Below are 21,905 nucleotides of genomic sequence, written 5' to 3'. Positions count from 1 at the left end.
GGTACAGTCAGCATGGAAAACAGTTTGGCAGTATCTTACAAAGTTAGTAATATATTTACCACACAACCCACCAGTTCAAGTCCTAGGTATTTACCTCAGAAATGTCTCCCAAAGACCTGTACAATAGTAGCTTGATTTATAATAACAAAAACTGGAAACAATCCAAGTGTCCCTCAACCTGTGAATGAATAAGCAAATTGTGGTACGTCCATACACTGGGATGCTACTTAGCAATAAAAAGGAACAAATTACTGCTTAATGCAGCAACATGAATGAATATCAAAAGCATTATGCTAAGTAAAAAAAAGTCATATCCAGAAGGCTACATACTGTGTGATTGCATTTATATTCTAGAAAGGCAAAATTATAGGGACAGAAATCAGATTGGTGGTTGTTAGGAGTTGGGGGAAGGACTGACTACAGAGGAGCCTGAAGGAACTTTTGGGGTGATGAAAATGTTCTATATGTCAATTGTGGTGGTGGTTATATAACTATACACACTTATTAGAACTCATTGATCAGTATACCTAGAAAGGTTTCTGTAAATAAATTATACCACAATAAACCTGACTTCTAAAAAATGCTTTTCAAATTAATGGCAATGAGAGCACTAGAAGCCATAATTTATAGAATTTAGGCAATCTGCACTACGGGGAAAATTAATAGCCTTAACTGCTTTCATTATTAAACAAGAATAAAAATAAGTGTTCTAAGCCCTTGAAAAAGATAAGAAAGCCATGCCTCTGCAAAGTCAAATCAAGAAAAGGGGGATATAAACACAAAGAGTAAGAAAAAATAAAGATAAAATTTCAAATACAAGAACACTAAAAATTATAAAGGTTCTCTATATTGATACTAATGAATCTGAGAAGTGAATTAAATGGAAAACATCAAAACTGGTTGAAGAAAAGGTAGAAAAGATAGGGCAATACCTATATAAATAATTGGAAGTATTCTCAAAATACTACCCCTGGAGAAAGTTCCAGGTTCAGATGGGTTTCTGATACCTTTTAAGCAGTATCCTTAGGAGACAGAAAATTTCTGTCATAGTTATTCACCATTCCAGAATAAAGAAAGATAAAGATCCCAATTCATTTTATTAAGACAGCACCACCCGAACCCTACAATCTGTCAAAGTATACAGGAAGAAAATGATAGAAAAATCTTACCTTTTAATATAGTTTTTTAGAGCTACTCTTACAATAGCATTTTTTTTCTTTTTTTTTTTAGACAGAGTACAAATGGTAGAGGGAAAGAGAATCCTAAGCAGGCTCAATGCCCAGCAAGGAGCCTGACACAGAGCTGGACGCCACAACCCCCAAGGTCACAACCTGAGCTGAAACCAAGTCAGATGCCCAACCGACTGAGCCACCCAGGCGCCTCTTAAAAAAGCACTTATATATATATGCCAGAAACCATATGTATATACACTGCTTTGCTCAAATATCTTATCTGGCAATCCTCTATTACCCTAGCTTAATGGCACTTCTGTTTCTTTAAACTCCTCCCATGATAAAAACAAAAAGCAGACAACATACACTTTAGCAGTACAGTCTCAATTCTTTGCTCTTTAAAGCAGAACTCCTGTATTTTTTATTTAGTTTTTAGTTTTTATGTAAATTCCAGTTAGTTAACATACAGTGTAATACTAGTTTCAGGAGTACAATTTAGTGACTCAACACTTGGTGCTCATCACAAGTACGTTCCTAAATCTCCATCACCTATTTAACTCATGCGCCCCCCGCCATCCTCTCCACCGACCCCCTGATAACCATCATTTGGTCTTTATAGTTCAGAGTCTGTCTCTTGGTTTGCCTCTCCCCATTTTCCCCCTATGATTATTTGTTTCTTAAATTCCACCTGAGTGAAATCATATGGGATTTGTTTTACTCTGACTGACCTATTTTGTAAAGCAGAACTCCTTTAAAAGAACCTTCTAGGGGCACCTGGGTGGCTCAGTTGGTTGAACATCCAACTCTTGATTTCAGCTGAGGTCATGATCTCCCGGTCCTGAGTTCAAGCTCCACTCCACACTGAATGTGGAGCCTGCTTAAGATTCTCTCTCTCCCCCTTTCCCCTCCCCCATGCTCGTTCTCTTGTTTTCTCTCTCTCCCTCTGAAATTAAAAACAAAACAAAAACCTCAAACTTAAAAAAGAAATAAAAAATAGGGGCAGCTGGGTGGCTCAGTAGGTTAAGTGTCCAACCCTTGATGCGGGCTCAGGTCAAGATCTCATGGTTCGTGGGTTCAAGCCCCACAATGGGCTCTCTGCTGTATCAGCTCGGATCCTGCTTGGAATTCTCTTTCCCTCTCTCTCTCTGCCCCTCCGCCACTCGTGCACATGCAAGCACTCTCTCTCAAAATAAATAAACTTAAAAAATTTTTAAATAAAAAATTTTTAAAAACCCACTTTCTATATTCACAGTCTGTATTTTTCCTGTTTTCCTCCAACCAGTCTTGTGCCCACAATACTCCAATAAAACTGCTCTCATGCAGGTCATTAATGACTTCGTTTTGCTAACTGCAAAGGTAAATTATCAGTCCTATATCCTGAAGAATACAAATATAGTACAGTATCCCTCATGGTTGATTATAACCTTCTTCCTATAAAATAATACTATCTTGACTTATCTCCTGCCTCACAGACTGCATATCAGGTTGCTTTGCTGGTTCTTTCTTATTTCATCGTTCCCTGAATCTCATCTATACTCTCTCCCTAGGTGACTCATCTGGTCTCATGAGTTTAAATACCATCTATAAATTGATGACTCCCATATTTACAACTTCAGGTAGATCTGTTCACTAAACTCCCAACTCCTTGACATCTCTACTTGGATGTCTGACACTGTAAACGTCATTTGTTCAGAACTGAACTCCTGATCTTCAAGAAAAAAGCCTCCCAGAATCTTACTCAATCCAAGTAAATTTGTTGAAGCCAAAAACCTTGAGTCATTCTTTCTTTCTCTTACACTCTACGTATAATTTGCCAGTAAATCCGTCAGCTTTGCCTTTAAAATATATCCAGAATATTACCACTTCTCACTGCTATCTCCACTGCTCCCCCAGGTTCAGGTAACCACAGTATTTTCTAATTGGAATATTTACAACTACCTCCTAAATGTTCTCCCTGCTTCTGCCCTTGTGTCCCTATAATCTAGTCTCGATATATCTAAGTCAGAGAGAGTCTCTTAGAACAAGTATACTAATGTCCTCTGCACTCCACCCCCATCACCCTGGTAACCACTGTTTTAGTTTTCCTAAGTTTGGCCTTTTCAGATTCCACAAATAAGTGACATCATAGAGTATTTGTCTCTCTCTGTCTAACCTGGGGGTGGGAGGATAGGACAGATGTTGTGTAAGGGTACAAATTTATGAGTAAATAAGTCCTAGAGATCTAATGTATCATACAGTGAATATGGAAAACAATGTTGTATGATCATCATCAAGCTTGCTAAGACTCTAGAACTTAACTATTCCAAACACTAAAATTAAGAAATGATAATTATGTAATGTGATGGTGCTAATTATCACAACAATGGCAATCGTATTACAATATGGAAGTGTCCCATAATAACATGCTTAAATTAACACAATGTGATATGTCAAATATATTTCAATGAAAAAATAATAATGGCCTGTGCTAAAGTCCTTCCTTACAAAGGACTCAAAGGCCCTAAATGATCTGCTACCCCCTCCACCCATCTTACACTGTATGTACAGCCACACTGATCTCACACTTATGAATGCTCTCACATCAGGACCTTTTTCTTGCTGTTCTCCCTGCTGGTAACGTTCTTCTTTCAGAGGCTCACAAAGTTGGGATCCCTCCTTTACGTCCTTGCTAAAGTGTCAGCTTCTCAGTGAGAGCTCCCCTGACCACCCTACATAAAACTAGAACCTCCCTCTTCCTCACTCACTGATCTTCTTCCCTGACTTTATTTTCCCCACAACATGAATCACTACCTGGTCTCTCCACCCAGCAGAAGCAAACGCAAACCTTCTCTAGAGAAATTATTCTTTAGAAGATTCCCACACACACTTCTCCAAAGAAAATGAGGAGCTCAAAGTAAAAAACAGCCAAGTATATAAGGAAAAAGGGTACTACAAAAGAGGGCCAAGAGAAATAGAGAGCAGAGACAGGTCTGAAAAGACCTTAGATAAGCTGGAGAGATAATTACTGGACTAAAACATGGACGGGAGAAATTATTCAGAGCACGGCACAGAGAGTTAAAGAGGCGGAAAAAAGATATAAGATTACGGGGGGGATTACGAGAAGGGCTAACATACATTTAACTGGAGATCTGGGAGGAAAGGCAAGATAGACTGGCAACATCTGCAAAAATGATGGCTGACAATTTCCCAAAAGTGTTGAAAAACACCATTCTTATGTTTCAAGAAAATCAATAGCCGAGACAGTTTAAACAGAAGAAATCCACAGATGGTTCACTGTGCAGACCGTCAAATTAAACAGAGAAAATTTAAAGCAGGAAAAAAGTTCCTTCCAAAGAGTACTGCCATTCTCAGCAGTAATAATGAAAATCAGTAGACGGCAGAATGGTATCCTCAAGGCCCTGGGCATTATTCTACCCCCAGAGAAAGTATCTTTCAAGATGGAGGGCAAAATAAAGACAGTTTCAGACAAGCAAATACTGGGAGAGCTTACCACCACAGACCCTCACTAAAGGGCTTCCCAATCAATCAATCAATCAACCAACCAAAAAAAATCAATCAATCAATCAATCAATAAAGGACTTTCCAAAGGCAGGAAAAAAAAGTATCCCAGAGAGAAAGCCTGAAGAGCAAAGACAGTGGAAGGTCCAAATGATCAATGAATTGATAAGACAGAATTAAGACACATGACAACAATACGTAAGAGTTTAGAGGAATATAAATGAGTAGTGTGTTGTAAGGTCTTTGTAGCAGAATTAACATAAGATATATCTGAAACATACAGATAAAGACTAGAAGTAAAAAGATGATACTCTACCATGTAGGTACATCCTGAAGAAAACTGAAATAATATATTAGTATCAGACAAAACAGACTAAGGTAAAAGATAAACTGCAGAAAACTAAATAAATGCAATGTATTTATTCATGTATTAGAAGACATAACACTGTAAAAACATCAATTTCTTACAAATTGATCTTTCCATTCAATGTAATCCCAATGAAATGATCAGCTTTTTTTTCAAGTTTTATTTATTTTGAGAGAGAGAGAGAGAGAGAAAGGGGGGGGGGAAGGGGGGAGGGGCAGAAAGAGGGAGAGAGGGAGAGAATCCCATGCAGGTTCCACACTGTCAGTGCAGAGTCCCACGCATGGGGCTAAACTCACAAATCATGAGATTGTGACCTGAGACGAAATCGAGTCAGATGCTTAACTGACCAAGGCACCCAGGCGCCCCTCTCAGCATTTTTTTTTTTTTAACCTGGAACTTGATCAGCTGCTTCTGAAATTTATATAGAATGCCAAGGACCAATAAAGTACAAGTATCCAGAATATACAAAGAATGACTACAAATCAACAGAAAAGTAATCAAGACTTGAATAGCTGTGTCACAAAAGAGGAAATCCAAATGATCAATAAACATATTAAAAGGATGTTCAACTTCTTTAGTAATCAAGGAATTACAAACTAAAACTACAACTTCTAAACTGGTAAAAATGTAAAGGTCTGGTAATTCTAAGTGTTGGCAAGGAAGTGGACCAATGGGCACTCACCTTATTAGGAATGTAAACTGGCTCAATCAATTTGGAACACAGTTTGACACTAACTGGTAGAGCTGAAGATCTACATATTCTAGAAGTCAGCAGTTTCACTCTTAAGTATACAAAGAAAGCCCAGCACATATGTGCCAGGAGATAAAGAATGCCCATAGCAGCACTGTTTGCAAGTGCCCCGTGTTGGAAATAACCCATCAAAAGCAAATAAACTGTGGTCCATTCGTATAATGGAAAACTACACAGCCATTAAAGGGAAAAAAAAAACAAACATGCAAACACATGGATGAGTCTCATCAGTACGATGTTAAGCAAAAGAAATAAAAACAAAAACTAAACATTATTTTTCAGGGAAGCATATATAGGTGGTAAAACAATAAAGAGTGAAGAAACGATTATCACAAAAGTCAAAATAGCAGTTTCCTCTGGGTAGGTGTTCTGGTTCTGATCAGGGAGGACTGTGTGAGGGAAGGTGGCAGGAGTCTGTGAGCCTGCAGTCCTCTATTTCTAGCTGGATGGTGGCTACATTGCTTTCATTTACAATTATTTAAACCATTAAGCCATATTTTACATACTTTTTTGTACGTGTGATGTGTCATACAATAAAGAGGCAAATGTGAAGGAATAATACAACACTTTCACTGGGTTTGCTTCCCTGCTGTAGCCGAGCACATTCTCTTCTTGGAAAGACAGTATTATTTAGTGGAAAAAGCATTAGAGGACAGAGCTCTCTTAATTAAAATCTCAATTAAGTCCCCTTAAGAAGCCCTCTTAAGCATATTAAGTCTCTCTGAACCCTAATTTGTTCACCCCCTAAATGCAAATACTAACACCTGCCCTTATCTCTTGGAATAGTCGGGCCTACCAATCACAACATACGGAAACGTGTTTAGAAAACTGCAAACAAAAAACCCAAATTAACGCGGCACCTTAGCTTCATGATCTGAAATTCAAAGGTTTTTGTTGCACTGTAGCTATGATGACACCAAAAGATAATAAAATCCATGAAAATAAAGGTTACATTCTAATAATCCTCCATTTCACTTCAAACATTTTTTAGAGAATGGTGCATCTGTTAACAGTAATGAATAAACAAATTTCTTCTTTTGAGAAGAAATATAAAACATTAACTTGACCTAAAAAATGTTATAAAAGATGCCACATTAAAAGTCTAGAGATTGACTGGGGCACCTGGGTGGCTCAGTCCGTTAAGTCTGACTCTTGATCTCAACTCAGGTCATGATCTCACGGTTCAGGGGATCGAGCCCTGCGTCAGGCTCTGCACTGATGGTGTGGAGCCTGCTTGGGATTCTCTCTTTCCCTCTCTCTGTCCCTTCCCTGCTCTCTCTCTTGCCCTCAAAATAAGTAAGTAACCTTAATAAAAGTCTAGAGATTGAGACCTGCTCCTGCATTTACAAAATAAAACTTAAGAATGTCCTTCCTCTCTATAAAGAGGAAAAATATACTTTGCTGAGTTACGCTTCCAGTACCTTCTCCCTAATAAATCACAGCTGGCACCAACTGTTCTCCCTAAAGTGAGTAAAGGAGACAGGAATTAAATAAATGATTTTACTGGGCTTCTCATGTAGCCTTAGTGCTGCTATGGGAAAAGTAACAGGAAACTTAGAGGCAAAGTCTAACTCACTAAAACAAACAATGCACAAAAGGATAAAAGTTTCAGGTATTTATTTTGCCACTTAAAAAATAACTTCTGCCATACGTATCGACACTGCTCTTAATTTTTTTTTTCAAATTCAAACATTTAAAAGATGACAAAGATGGTACAAAAATGCAAAGCAGAACAATTTATGACAATGTTGCGTTATTTTTCTATATAAAATATTAATGTTGAAAGTTCTACATACCTGAATATTTTCCCTACTCCAAGTGTGTGGTGTTTTATTGGCAAGTAATTTCAGATCTTGAATAGCAAGTCTCTTTACTGCCTTCCTAGGGTCATTCTTCAAATACTGCAATAGTAGCTGAATCTATGAAAGAAAGGTCATTCATGAACAACACTGCCACCGAAATTACCATTAGGGATGTACTACCGTTTAGTGAAGCTTTTAGATCTGAGACAGGACTCATTTCAGATTGCAGCCCTATCATTAGCTATGGGTCCATGTTTGGGCCAGTTTCTCCTCGTGCATAAAAGTATACTTATATTGGGGCGCCTGGGTGGCTCAGTCGGTTAAGCGTCCGACTTCGGCTCAGGTCATGATCTCACGGTCTGTGGGTTTGAGCCCCGCATCGGGCTCTGTGCTGACAGCTCAGGGCCTGGAGCCTGTTTCAGATTCTGTGTCTCCTTCTCTCTGTGACCCTCCCCCGTTCATGCTCTGTCTCTCTCTGTCTCAAAAATAAATAAACGTTAAAAAAAAAAAAAAGTTTAAAAAAAAGTATACTTATAATCCTTTAACTCGTAAGATTCTAGCACAGGACCTGGCCTTTTAATCTTTACTGCCAACTCCATGCTCTGCCAAGTGCCCTCACTTCTACTTCATGTTCTTAAAGGGCTCCCAAGAATTACTACTGTGGATGCAGAAAGAAAAAAGCAAGCAAAAGGAAATTAAGTCATCTTTATCAGAGAAAGGGACCTTAATATTATCAAAGCTTAGGGGTTACTTAAATTTCTTGGTTTATACTTAATAGGAAAGTTTACTGAAGAAAAGGCAGTTTAAAGAAAACTGAAATTACCTGCTTAGGCGTATCAACCAAAGATGAAGCGGCAAGCAGAGTAAAAGTGTGCAACGAAACAATCACCATCTTGGTGGAGGGATAGGATGTGACCAGCTGCTGTAAAAGCTGACGTGCGCTGGACGCCAGGATCGCATCATGGTGCATGTGCTGAAGGATGGGGATTAACTTCAGCTTCAAGTCAACTGGTGTGGCTAACCCTGGATGCAAAAGGAATCGTTAGGGACAGATTTCTGATTATCATCCTTGATAATATTTCACATTTAAAAGGTCTGATTCGGGGCTCCTGGGTGGCTCAGTCGGTTGAGCATCCAACTTCAGATCAGGTCATGATCTCGGGGTTCAGGAGTTCGAGCCCCACATCTGTCTCTGTGCTGACAGCTCGGAGCCTGGAACCTGCTTCAGATTCTGTCTCCCTCTCTCTCTCTGCCCCTCCCCTACTTGTGATCTGTCTCTGTCTCTCTCTCTCTCTCAAAAATAAACATTAAAAAAAAATTAAAAGAAAAAAAGGTCTGATTCACTTGGCAAAATGACCATTTAAAAACAAATGGTATACTAATGTTATGTTTACGACATCAAAGATAATTATAGTAAAGCTAACCCCCAATTAAGTTTGATAGTTTTCTTTCAAAGCATTTATCTTAACATTAATTTTTTGGTGAGTATGAAACTACATGCTGACAGTAGAAAATGCCTTTAAAAGGCACAGCAGAAAGCCAAGTTTATTATTTGCTGTCTATTTCTTCCCACAGCATACTAAAAAGATATATGCATGCAGGTACATATACATATGTACACACATACTTAATGGCTACAATTTAATTATATTTACAGTTTTAATTATTTCCTTCAACACTAAGTCAAGACCTGGATGTGAACAGACTGTGTGTGGAGGGGTTCTGAAGTTCTCTGAACTTAGTGTGGCAATGCCTTTTTTTTACCTCCTCCACGGCAGGCATTCCATGAGGATTAAGTCCAGCATATCTTTTGCTGTCAACACTGTAGCTACACAAAAGCATGTTTTCTTCTGCAGCATGGCTTTGTGATGATAAAGAACAAAAACCTGTAGATCATAATTCACCACATATATGCCAAAAGCTAATTCATACTCTGCGGAACACTGTTTTCCCATTGTGAAGTCACCGTTAGTGGGAATATATAAGAACATTCCAACATCCAGGGGTGCCTTCCATCGACAACTCCCTTGCTGTGTGGCCTCTGTTTAGGTCTGGCCAAAGCAGAGAGCCTCAGGAGATGGAGGGGAGAAAAATGAGGTCAGAGTATGGACTCCCTGGTTTCCTTTCTGTAGCCATAACCTGCTTATGTTATTAATGTTTTGATCCTTATAGCACCAAATGCGTTTGACACTGCTGGCCATTCTGTCTTTGAAACTCTTCTCTCTTGAAGGCATACTCTTCCTGGCTTTTGTCCTTCTTCTGGCTATTCCTTCTCAATCTCTCTGTATTCATCTCTTTTAGCCACACTTTAATTTCTGGTATTCCTTGGGGTTGGTTAAGACACTTTTCTTCTCACCCTCAGTACTTTCCTTGAGTGAGGTGATATAATCCCATGGCTTCCATTATCAGCTATATGCTAAAGACTACCTCCTCCTACCCCTCCACCCTGCCCCTGAACTTCAGATACATGAATCCCATTATCTCCTGTCACCTCCACTGGGATGTCTGGTCAGAAGCATTTTGTACTTACTGGGGTGCAGAGAACTTCTGGTCTTCCCCACAAAAAAATGGGAAAATTTTTCCCATTTTAGTATATGACAGGTGCATCATTATAGAGCCTTTCTTGATTCTCTTACTTCTCTCACACCCCACATCCAAATTTATTAGCAAATCCTATTGATCGTAGCTTTAAAATACAAGCCACATCTGACAATGCCATTCTGTTCCCATTGCTGTCCCTCTGGCCGACTTCCACCACCAGTCCTCCAGACTGAATTACTGCAAAGTTCTCCTAAGTATTTTCCCTACTTACACCTTTCCCCATGGCAGACTCCTATCTCATATCCCTCCCTCCTTCCTCTGCAAATCTATGCTCAACCCAGCAGTCAGTGGAATTTTTCGCATTGATAGACATTTTTACTGGTTTAGGGACACTCAAGAGGTTTTCCTTGGCAGAAACACAAGCAACTTAAACTTAAATGTAAGGATGCTTTTATTACTAAGACTCCCCTGCCATTTCCCTATCTTGGGCTCCAGCCTTCCTCCACCCTACTCCTGTGCTTTTTTTCCCTCTTTCTCTTTCAACCCCCTAGAGTTCCTGTTCTTTTGCTTAAAATTTTTTATAGATAAAACTTGAGAAACAATAATGAATCTTAAGTGTGCAAACTAGTGGGTTTCTACATGTGAATAAACCCAAATAACTATCACCCAAATACACACAATACTCCCGCACCGGCATAGGAAGGTCATGGGCATAGCTTCCACCAACTCCCTTGCTATTTGACCGCTGTCTGAGTTTAGCCAGTGTAGAGCCCCAGCAGGGTATAGGAGGAAGAAGAAAGACGTCAGGGTATTTATTCCCTGAGTCCCTCTCCACAGGGCCACATCAGGTCAAGCACACTGAAGGTCAGTTTTTCAAAGTGGCCCTCTTGACCTGACTTCACGCTTCTGGTAATCACTCCCTCTTTGCACCCTTGGGTGCAGGACATTATCCCCTACAGTTCATCCTGCCCACAACTTTATAAATCGCTGCTTCCTTAAACCCTCCTTGGATTATTTTAATTCAAGTGTGATATCTGTTCCCTGCTGAGCTCCTGTCTGACAGAGCAAGCGTTTGATAAAAACTACTCAACAAATGAGTGACGCATCCTTTTAATGATAGCTTTCTGCAGTAGAGCCCTTTTCTGGCAGTGAGAAAAAAGCACAAAGGAATAAAGGAGAACAGGACAAATTTCAACCATTGTATCCTGGTCTTCAGGTAATTTTAACGTGGCTCCATTTCCTTTTCTGTAAAAGAGACCTAACAGCATTACCTGTCGACGTCTGCCAAGTTGTACAACTCAAAGGAACGTCACTTAGAAAAATACAAAGGACGTGGTGCTCTCTAGAGCTGTGCAGTGCTGGAGCCCCAGAGCCCCCTTTAATGAGCAGGAGGGTAAATGGGGTTAATACACATGAAGCGTAATATGGAAGATGAGATTAGAAAACTAGGGCCTTGTAGGCCATGGTAAGGAATCTGGATTTGAGTTTAGCTGCAACTGGAAGAAGACACTGGAGGAACATGAACAGAGTAAGAAACGAACTCCAGAACTTCTAACAGCCCTCCGCTCCCCAGATCAGACTGTTCTTCCCCTAAATATCTGCATCTCTCACACAAGTATCACTCCACTAGTGGCCTTCCTTGACCAGCATATACAAAATATAAAGCACCCCCTTCCACCCTGGGGTGGGGACTCTACTCTGGGAGCTCCCTGTCCCTACCCTGCTTTTTTTTCCATAGCAACTGTTATATTTTATTTTTATTTGTCTATTGCCACCCCCCCCCTCGCCCCCCACTTCTGCCACTAGAATGTAGGTTACAGGAGGGCAAGGACTTTGTTTTGTTCATTACTGTATCCTAAGCACCCAGAACAGCTCTGGCATTTAGAAGACACTTAATAAATATTATTTAAATGAATAAGTAAATGAATGGTGACAAGCACACAGTAAGTACTTAATAAATGGTAGCAGCTATTATTAATACAAATCCCAGTAAGTCACTTCATAATACTAAATGAAGCACACATACCTTGAATCATTTCACTGATTTTGTTACAGATTCCTACAGCAAAATCCCTTTGAAAAAAGAGAGAACAGCAACAACTTTAAAACCAAGAAAAATTACATTTGCTGACGTTTTCTTTTTTTTTTCCAATTTAATACATTATTTATTTTATTGTATTCATTATTAATGATTTTTTTTAAATATATGAAATTTATTGTCAAATTGGTTTCCATACAACACCCAGTGCTCATCCCAACAGGTGCCCTCCTCAATATCCATCCCCCACCCTCCCCTCCCTCCCACCCCCCATCAGCCCTCAGTTTGTTCTCAGTTTTTAAGAGTCTCTTAGGCTTTGCTGACGTTTTCTAAGGACTTAAAGAGAACAAAATCAACACAATATTACAAATCGTAACAAGGGTCTGGTACAGGGGGTGGGGTGAGAACTGCAACTGACACCTAAACTTCCACCAGCAAACGGCTCTGTCAACACTATTCACCAGCGAACGGCTCTGTCAACACTATTCTCAAGTGGCGTTCAAGGAACGATGCTCTGACATACGAGTGCTGCTGCACGCATCCTGCATCACCAAGCCCCACTGTCTAAAAGATTCGAGGTCACCATCTCAGTTCGCAATGTTTTAGGAAAAGCTTTTAATTATGAAAAGCTTTTAATACCATAAGCTGACTATACAAGGAATAAAATATATTTTAAATATTCTAAGTTTTAGAAAAATAGACTAATTATGAAATAGAAAAGTGGTAGGAAATATGGGCAGAATCTTACCAAGAGCCGAACTATTTAAAGTTAGCCATGTTTGGGTTGTTTTTTTACATTATATACATGTAAAGTATTTTCCAAGGGGCTGCTTTTGATTCTGTCTTAACAAAAATATAAGTGAGTGTTGCAAAAGTTATTAATAACATGAATATTTGGGATAGGACATTACATCATATGTAAGGAAATATGATACAGATAATATGATCAAGCTTGGCTCATTTAGCCATGATAAATGATATGTTAAGACATAAAATACTCCCCCTCTGCAGTTCAGTGGATGTCCACATAAAATGTTTCCTGCCATTAAGATATTTGCCATTTTCAGTTTCATTCTCTCATAAGCTCAGTGTTTTCCAGAGGCTACATGATGCATAATGACACCATCTCTTGACAGCTAATGGAATGTGTAATTGTGCATTCTTGTGTTTTCTAGAATTTTCCAAGGTAGTAGGTTTAGTATATGAATACATTCTCTGAGATTAACTCAGTTTGTTCTCAATTCTCCTGTGTTGTTACTATATTTGACTGTATCTATTTTTTTTAATGTTTATTTTTGAGAGAGAGAGAGAAGCGAGCACGAGGCAGGGAGAGGCAGAGAGAGAGACACGGAATCTGAAGCAGGCTCCAGGCTCTGAGCTGTCAGCACAGAGCCCCATGCAGGGCTGGAACTCATGAACTGCAAGATCATGACCTGAGCCAAAGTGGGACACTTAACTGACTGAGCCACCCAGGCGTCCCTTGACTATATCTATTATTATCTTTAGAATCTCATTATCATTCATCATTATTTTGAAATCCTGAGGTTTTCCTTATGTTTATAGAGAAACATATCAGGAAGTACACATTGTCATGTTCTGCATTAAATTTTGGAAGATTTTCCTAAAATTTTATCTAAAGTTGCTTTTGTTTTAGAATTCAATAATATTTTATTCCAAAATAAAATAAAGTTTATTTGCAAAGTCTTTTTTTATAATTAAAAAAAAAAAAAATCACTGGCCAGAGATTAGCAGGCTCGTTTTCTCAACACACAGTTGAACTGTCTAGGTCTAAAGATGCTGAAAAAAGCTAAAACTGACATATCAGAGAGTTTTCTAATGTGTGGAAAGAAAGAACCTATTCTAAAGGAAAGCAAAATTGTAAATTAAAAAAAATGACTAAAGCTATCCTTGATTTTTTTAGATGTTTATAATTTAACTTATCGTGCCTCATGATATAAAACATTTCAAAATGTATTATGGTACCAGTTAACTCGTGGTTTCATTTTGAGACTATTTAGCATTTTTTTAAAAAGACTATTTTAAATGGGCTCTTTAAAAGCAAAATATTGATTTTCAAACCAAAAATAAGAACAGGGTGAGTTATAATGCACTGGCTGGAGAAGTGCACCTAACATAAGAGTCATGTGCAGCTGAGCACTGACAATGCTGAAAACCTGGATGAAAAGTCAGTGAAAGAAGTCAAGGCACTGCCACTTTTCAACATTAGAGTAATTTATGAAATAAAAGATTTAGCTGCAAACAGGAAGACTAAGTAACAGCTCAAATGCAGAGTTTTATTTCTGCATACAGATGGACAAATCAACAGACATGGCGAGACATGCTCTTCTGGTTGTATCAGCATCACCTAATCATAAAACCTCATCTCTTATGTGAACTCTGGGCAATCAACATGATTTGTGCCGAAATTTTCAAAGTGAGTAACTTTTTTTTGGTTGTTTTTAAATTTTCTGGTTTTCCTGGAACACCAATGCTGCCATCTTCACCACTGGTACCAAAGTAACGATTGAAATTGCTAGCACCTCACCAAGAGTCAAGGCAGTGTCCCCAAACTGAACTACGGTCATTGCACTGCTGACCGCTGCACACTCACATGAAAAGGAAGAAAGGAAGTCAGATGTGCTTACAAATGTCCCTGATAAAACAGTGGAAATTACTAATTTTATTGAATTTCAACCCTTGAGCAAGTGTCTTTTTAATATTATCGGACAAAATGAAAGGCACACATAAAGTACACACTGGATGTCTCCAGGATAAGTCCCCAGCAACTGTTTCAATTATGATATGAATTAGCCATTTTTTTTCATAAAACTTCATGGTTATTCAGACATGGCTATTTGGTAGACATTTTCTCAAAAGACGAATAAAGCCAGCTTGTAAATTCACAGAAAATAACGGGAAAATTTTTTGCCAATCTGAACTTCTAAGCAAAAATCAGGATTTCAGAAAACTTGCAACTATGGCCGTGAGTTTGACAGCTTAATATTTAAAGACTTTCCTGATGAGATCGGTGGTGAGAGTAACAAATGTGAACCTCTGATATGATACAGTGAGGTGCATCAACATTTGGATGACGTGCATAACACAGCGAACCAATACTTTCCAAAAGACAAATGCATAAGTTATAAAAACAGACACGGGTAAGAGATTCCAATGGATTTCAGCATAATAAAGTACAAGTTCATGGATACGGTTCTAGAGCCCACACTGCAGTTTAACTTTAAGAAACCATACTTGTCTGGTTTTGGTATAGCATCAAAGAAAAATATCCGTAATTACCTATCAAGCCTTTAAAAATATTCCTTTCTTAGATACCATATGTTTTCACTCTTATGTGGATCCTGAGAAACTTAACAGAAGACCATGGGGGAGGAGAAGAAAAAAAAAAAAAAAGAGGTTAGAGAGGGAGGGAGCCAAAACATAAGAGACTCTTAAAAACTGAGAACAAACTGAGGGTTGATGGGGGGTAGGAGGGAGAGGGGGGTGGTGATGGGTATTGAGGAGGGCACCTGTTGGGATGAGCACTGGGTGTTGTATGGAAACCAATTTGACAATAAATTTCATGTTTAAAAATAAAATAAAATAAAATAAAATCCCTATAATAAAATAAATAAAAAATAAATAAAAATATTCCTTTCTTTTCCAACTACATATCTGTGTGAGGTTGGATTTTTTTCATACACTTTAACCAAAATAACATATTGCCAGCAGAAATGTTGAGTACAGAAACAGATATTAGAATCCAGCCAGCCATTAAAGAGATTTCCAAAAAAGGTATAATGATGCTACTCATCTCACAAAACTGCTTTTTTATTTTGGAAAATAATTATTTTCATAGCAGTATTTTTACATTAACATCTTTAGAGAACTGTTATTTTAAAAATGAATTAATAAGTACTTTAAAAATTTAGACATTTAAATTTCTAATAGTGTAAATATCAACCACTGTAGTCCACATAAACAAGCTCTTTGAGGACCTCGATAATGCTTGAAAAGTGTAAAGAGATTCTAATACCAAATAGTTTGAAAACTACTGTTCTAAGATAACAATTTCACATTTGATAAGAAAACGTTAAGTTATAAATGTCTTTTAGGTATAAGGTAAAAGGTGTATCAGGTCTGTATATACAACTCATCCACATTTCAGAATGCTCTCATACTTGTTATCCCTTCTTCTTAGAATATTCTTCCTCTCACTTGCTGCCTCTTTATCACCCAGTTTCAGCTCAAATGTCATTCGTCAGAGAGGCCTTCCCTGATCACCCTACTTAAAGCAGTTCATTCAGGTCATTATCACAATGATGAAATTATTTTTATCACAAAATGGTTTTAGTGTTTCATATATTAACACGCATCTAAAACTATTCTGGGTTTACATAACAATAGGGCCATGATCTTCTCTACCCCTGTATTCCTGGGTGCTTAGAATAGTTATCTGGATATGGTGGATATTCAATAAGAATTTTTTTCACTAACTATATAACTTTTATGCAACTCAAAATTTAAAAATCTGTTACAGGGCTTTAGGGCCAATGAACTGCAAATTAGAAGCCTGCAGTTTTCTTATCTTTTCCTTTCTTTTCTTTCTTTCTTTCTTTCTTTCTTTCTTTCTTTCTTTCTTTCTTTCTTTCTTCTTTCTTTTTCTTTCTTTGCTTTCACTTATCCAGTAACACTTTTTAAAATTCTTAATGTCAACACTAAGAATGTACGTTAAAAATATATAGTCTCATATGGTAATAAGATTATAAACAGAATAATCAGATTTTCCAGCCCCCCCCCCCAAAAAAAAAAGTCAGATCTCACAACATTGCACCTACATTCCTGCCCTGTCACAATCAGCTGGGGCCAAGGGGCATGCAGCTACCACTTTTAAATGGCAAGTGCACTATTCAGTTCAGCACAGTGGCCACAAGAGGGCACCTTTCTCATTGACAATGCATCCCCATTCTCTGAAGGCATTTGGGTTTCCAACTCCTGCTTTGTGACCCGGTGACTAGCTCTTTAGATACATAAAATCCCAACCTTTTTTAGAACAAGTGAGATGTGATTATGATACTAGACAGGGGGAGAACAGTGTTAAATAAATTCTTAAGGTCTTATTTGGCCAGTTGCTCTAATCCATTTAAGATCCAAAATTGATAGAGATACTAAGACAAAAACCCTTCAGTACTGGTTGAGCTATCTGATCTCAGGCCAGGTCTGTCATCATTTCAGAAGAGGTAAACGCTAATCTCAAAAAGATACAGTTCATCATACAATTTTACACTCTGATACATTTTGATAAGCCCTTCAGCCTTCCCTACTGTGCTATTTTGGTATTTTTAAACATCACAAATTATATCATATTGAAACCTTTTACACTAAAAACTGCTTCTACATAAACTGTCAATTTAAATGTTTACTGGTCATCAATTCTATAAACAAAGAATCATGTTTCTATGTTATTTGGTCTTAATCTTTTCTAAAACAGATTAGAAATTCCATAGCTGGTAAAATTGGCTTCTGATTATAACATAAGAGAAAATCTGAAGTAAAGATGATTCTCGTTAAATCAAATATAATCGCTAAATTACAAATCTATCATCTAAATTTAGAAACTAAATTTAGAAAACTATTTTGGAGGGGCACCTGGGTGGCTCAGTGGGTTAAGCGTCTGACTTCGGTTCAGATCATGATCTCTCAGCTTGTGAGTTTGAGCCCCACGTCGGGCTCTGTGCTGACAGCTCAGAGCCTAGAGCCTGTTTCAGATTCTGTGTCTCCCTCTCTCTCTGTCCCTCCCCTGCTCATGCTCTGTCTCTCTCTGTCTCAAAAATAAACAAACATTAGAAATTAAAAAAAAAAAGAAAAAACTATTTTGGAGCTACAGAAAGTAGCAAATTTACTCAGATTATAAAGTACTGGCACTTTGTCAGTGGTAATCAGATAACCATTCACTAAATATAATTCTTATCCAATAAAAATAATTTTTAAAAAGTTCTCTCAATAGTAATTACTCTCAATAAGAAAAAAAACATTAGTTTCCAAAAGCACAAATAAGAATTGTATTTACTCAGATATTTCTCTTCCTCAATTACTGCCACACCTACTAATTTTGAGCAGTACATTAAAAATTACATGCTTTCTATTCTCCATTCTCCTTTTCCAATGAATAATCCTATGATTCTGAAGGTTTGATAGGAGCAGCTGAAGAAATGAATACTCATATGGCTAAAATCTGAATGAAGAAAATTGGTGATTATTTCAAGTTTTATCCAAATTTAGCAGAGATTCTTAATAGGAAATGCTATTTTTTAATTTCAAAAATAACATCATTCATCTGATTATAAAGTCCAAACCTGCTCCTGACAGTATATACAGAAATTTATAAAAAGTAAAATTAAAATAAGATACCAATTTATCACCCAGAGACAATATTTGATCTATATATCCTTTGTCTTTTTCCATTCCATCAATACAAACACACGTTTCTTAAAAAATATATTCTATACTATCCCATAAGCTATGATGTACCCTGTTTTCAAATACATTTCTAAAATATATTTGTTAAGAACTGATATAACACTTCATTATATGATCATATTTATCTACATACATTGGTTAGAAGTTCGGTTGCTACTAATCTTTTTTGTTTTTATAACATTGCAACTAGCATCCTTGCAAATAATTATCAGTACACTTTGCTGATTCCTTGGGGTAAGTTCTCAGAAGTGGACTTCATAGGCCCACTTAAGGAGAAAAAGGATGGACATGTTTAAGGCAAAATGCATACTACCAAAATGTCCTCCAGAGCAATGCTACTTTTGATTATCAGTCAGTAAAGGGGATAATATATTTTTTTAGAGAGAGTAATTTAACAAGTCAAACAGTAACATAATCATGGTCAACACTGCATCCAAAAAAAAAAAAAAAAAAAAAAAAAAACTGTCCTACAAGATAATAGTGCAGGATATGACATCCCAAATAGGTTAAACCTGGTTTCAGCTCGAGTTACTATCTCTGTCAAACTATCCACAGCTCTAATGCCAAACAGCCAACCTTGAAGAGACAACAGGAAAGTAGCAATTGAGCATCCGAACCGTGTATGTTTAGGAGGGTGCCTCGGTGGACAGAACTTCGGTTCCTCAATGGAGCCCTCCCTAACTACCCCAATCTGTGCTGATCTGTCCTTCTGGAAATTCTCATTTATTACAGTTAATGCCAACGTATGTACTTTTCTATTACATGTACTGAGGTTCTGTTTCCCCAACATGATGTAAACTCTCTTGGAAAATACGCCTCGCCATTTATATTTTCCTCTTAGTGTTTATGTACAGTGATGAGTTATTCCTTCAAAACCTCTTCTCGGGAAGCCAAATTATTAAAAGGCTGATGCTTACTTTGACTGTGCAGAAAAGTTTGCAGCAGCAAAAACGGCAGCTTCAACTTCTACGTTATCATGTGAATCCAGACTCTGCCGGATACTGTGATGAGCATTCTTCCTCTCAGGAATTATTGATGCCAGACTTCCCAACATCCTACAGAGAAAAAGAAACCCAAGAATAACAGAAATACCTTAAGCTAAAAATCAAGAGAGGAAGAAGCAAGGCAAAGCTAGATACCAAAATTAAAATTTGTAGGTAAATCCTTAAACCTCAGGTTAATAAAGCATCAATTTTAGGAACCAAGCAGTGACTCAAATTCTAAACACTTTCCCATACTCCAATATGTCAGAAAAATTAACATGGCTTATCTAACATAAGCAAAATTTAAAATTATCATCCTGAAGTACATTCCAGGTACCAAGTGGAGCCCAGAAACTTCTGAATTATTAAAGCATCAAAATACCAATTTTCCAATGTTCTATAAGTAAGTCCATTTTAGCAGAGCAACATTTTTGCTATTAAGCAGATCCACAATGTAAAAAAAGTAAGATTTCCAATTTTTTTTTTCCACATCAGTAAATACTGATAGCATGATCTTCAAATCTGTCTTCAACACCAAGAGAAAAGAGGTAGAGGATGTTCCCTGGGGCTCATATCGGAGTCTGCGAGGGTAAGGAAGGTAGAGTCTGGAAAAACACAGGCTACTTTAAAATAAACTGTCAATCTGGGAAAGGGAAAAAAAAATCTATTGTTTGTAACATAAACTACAGAAGGTAGAGCTTGAAAGATGTTTTCAGCAGAAAGGCGTGGATGTTAGAGGGCTGCAAAACACTGCAATGAACAAAACAGAGTTCTTACAGGGACAACCTTTGTCTAAGTCAATGTCCTAAGTACCGTCCAACTTGACACGCCATCACTATCTTATGGAGGTTTGACTGGACAGAAGTGTTAGAGTTTATACAAAACAAAATACTAAAACGGACTAAATATGTGATTTGTATTCAATTTGAAAATAAAGTTTTGAAATTACATAGATATTTTTCAAAAGAAATAAATGGCTTGTGATATATTTTATACAAGAGAAAATGAGATTAGGCTAATATTGACACATTTGGATTAACAGTTTGTTGCTATTTAAATATAAAAGGGCAAAACAAGCATAATCCCACTGGTCACTACTTTCTGAAGATATTTCTGGTAATATTATAAATAACTTGTAGCACTACATTTCAAACCTTATAAATACCTTCCAGCTTCTTCTCCTTCCATTTGCTTTGATAAGTCTAGATTTTTTAAAAATATTTTTGAGAGAGAGTGAGAGCAAAAGTGAGAGAGAGACAGAATCCCAACAGGCCCTGCGCTGTCAGAGCAGAGCCTGACCCGGGGCTCAAACTCACGAACCATGAGATCATGCCCTGAGCCGAAATCAAGAGTCGGATGTTTATTAACCAACTGAGCCACCCAGGCGCCCCTGTTTTAATTGGTAAGTCTAAAGTAATGGGTAAAAAAAGAAAACATCTTTGAAATATCATCTCTTCCTTGTCCTTTCTCCTTTTTAAGTTTAAATCATTCTGACTCTAAAAACTCCTTAGTGTTTGAGAGACATCACTTTTTGCTTTTCTTCATGAGTTTAATCTTATTAATACATTCTTCTAGAAAGCAGTCTCCTTGAGATCAGAGTTCTCACTTAAATCTATGTTCCTTAAAACACACAACAAACTTTCTACTCAACGGGTACTTAATGTTGATCTATCATTTACCAGCCCCATCTTTTCTTTGTAGACTTTCTTTTTCTCAACAGACTCGTTTTTCAGTTTTTCATTGTGCTATTACCAGGCTCTTCAATGAAAAATCATGTTCCTATAAAATGTTAAGATCATTTCTGTATTATATCTTTTTATTTATAAAAAAAGTATTATAATCAAGCATTTCATGATAGAAGGAATGAATATATAATCACTAATATGCTTCATACATTTCAAAGATAGATTTTTAACAGCCAGTTTCTTTACATTTCTATGGTGACTGAAAACTTTTTTTTTTTTTTTTGGCATGTGTTGCATTTTGCCACATAGGAAATAAGTGAATCCATTAGGGCAGGTATCATTTTTCTCATTTTACACCAGGGAAAGTGATTTATGAAATATCAGCACATCAGAATGTGAGTTGGGACCAAAACAGTTCTCCCTATGCATACAGCCAAACTTCTCTTCAGTTGAGCAGGCCACTGTTTCCCAAATGGGGTTTCAAAATGCTGACATCTTTTTTTTTTTTTTAATTACAAAAGTACTTAAATTACTTTTCCATTTTAAAAGCAGAATATTTTGAAGACCTCGTGGTATAAACTAAAAGCATAT

General features: G+C 37.3%; 1 protein-coding gene across 1 annotated transcript in view; it reads right to left on the bottom strand.

Moving 5' to 3' along the window:
- Positions 1-21,905, bottom strand: part of INTS7 (integrator complex subunit 7) — a 91,106-nt gene that overhangs the window by 51,469 nt on the left and 17,732 nt on the right. Inside the window, exons 4-7 of the mRNA XM_081791893.1 lie at positions 19,564-19,701; positions 12,158-12,204; positions 8,414-8,613; positions 7,585-7,707 (exon numbers count right to left, since the gene is read on the bottom strand). Coding sequence (XP_081648019.1) covers positions 7,585-7,707; positions 8,414-8,613; positions 12,158-12,204; positions 19,564-19,701 — 508 coding nt within the window. The remainder of the gene's footprint in view (positions 1-7,584; positions 7,708-8,413; positions 8,614-12,157; positions 12,205-19,563; positions 19,702-21,905) is intronic.

Source organism: Panthera onca, chromosome F1 (genome assembly GCF_046562875.1).
Source record: "Panthera onca isolate mPanOnc1 chromosome F1, mPanOnc1 haplotype 2, whole genome shotgun sequence".
Lineage (NCBI taxonomy): Eukaryota > Metazoa > Chordata > Mammalia > Carnivora > Felidae > Panthera > Panthera onca.
This window is presented reverse-complemented; position numbering and strand designations above follow the sequence as displayed.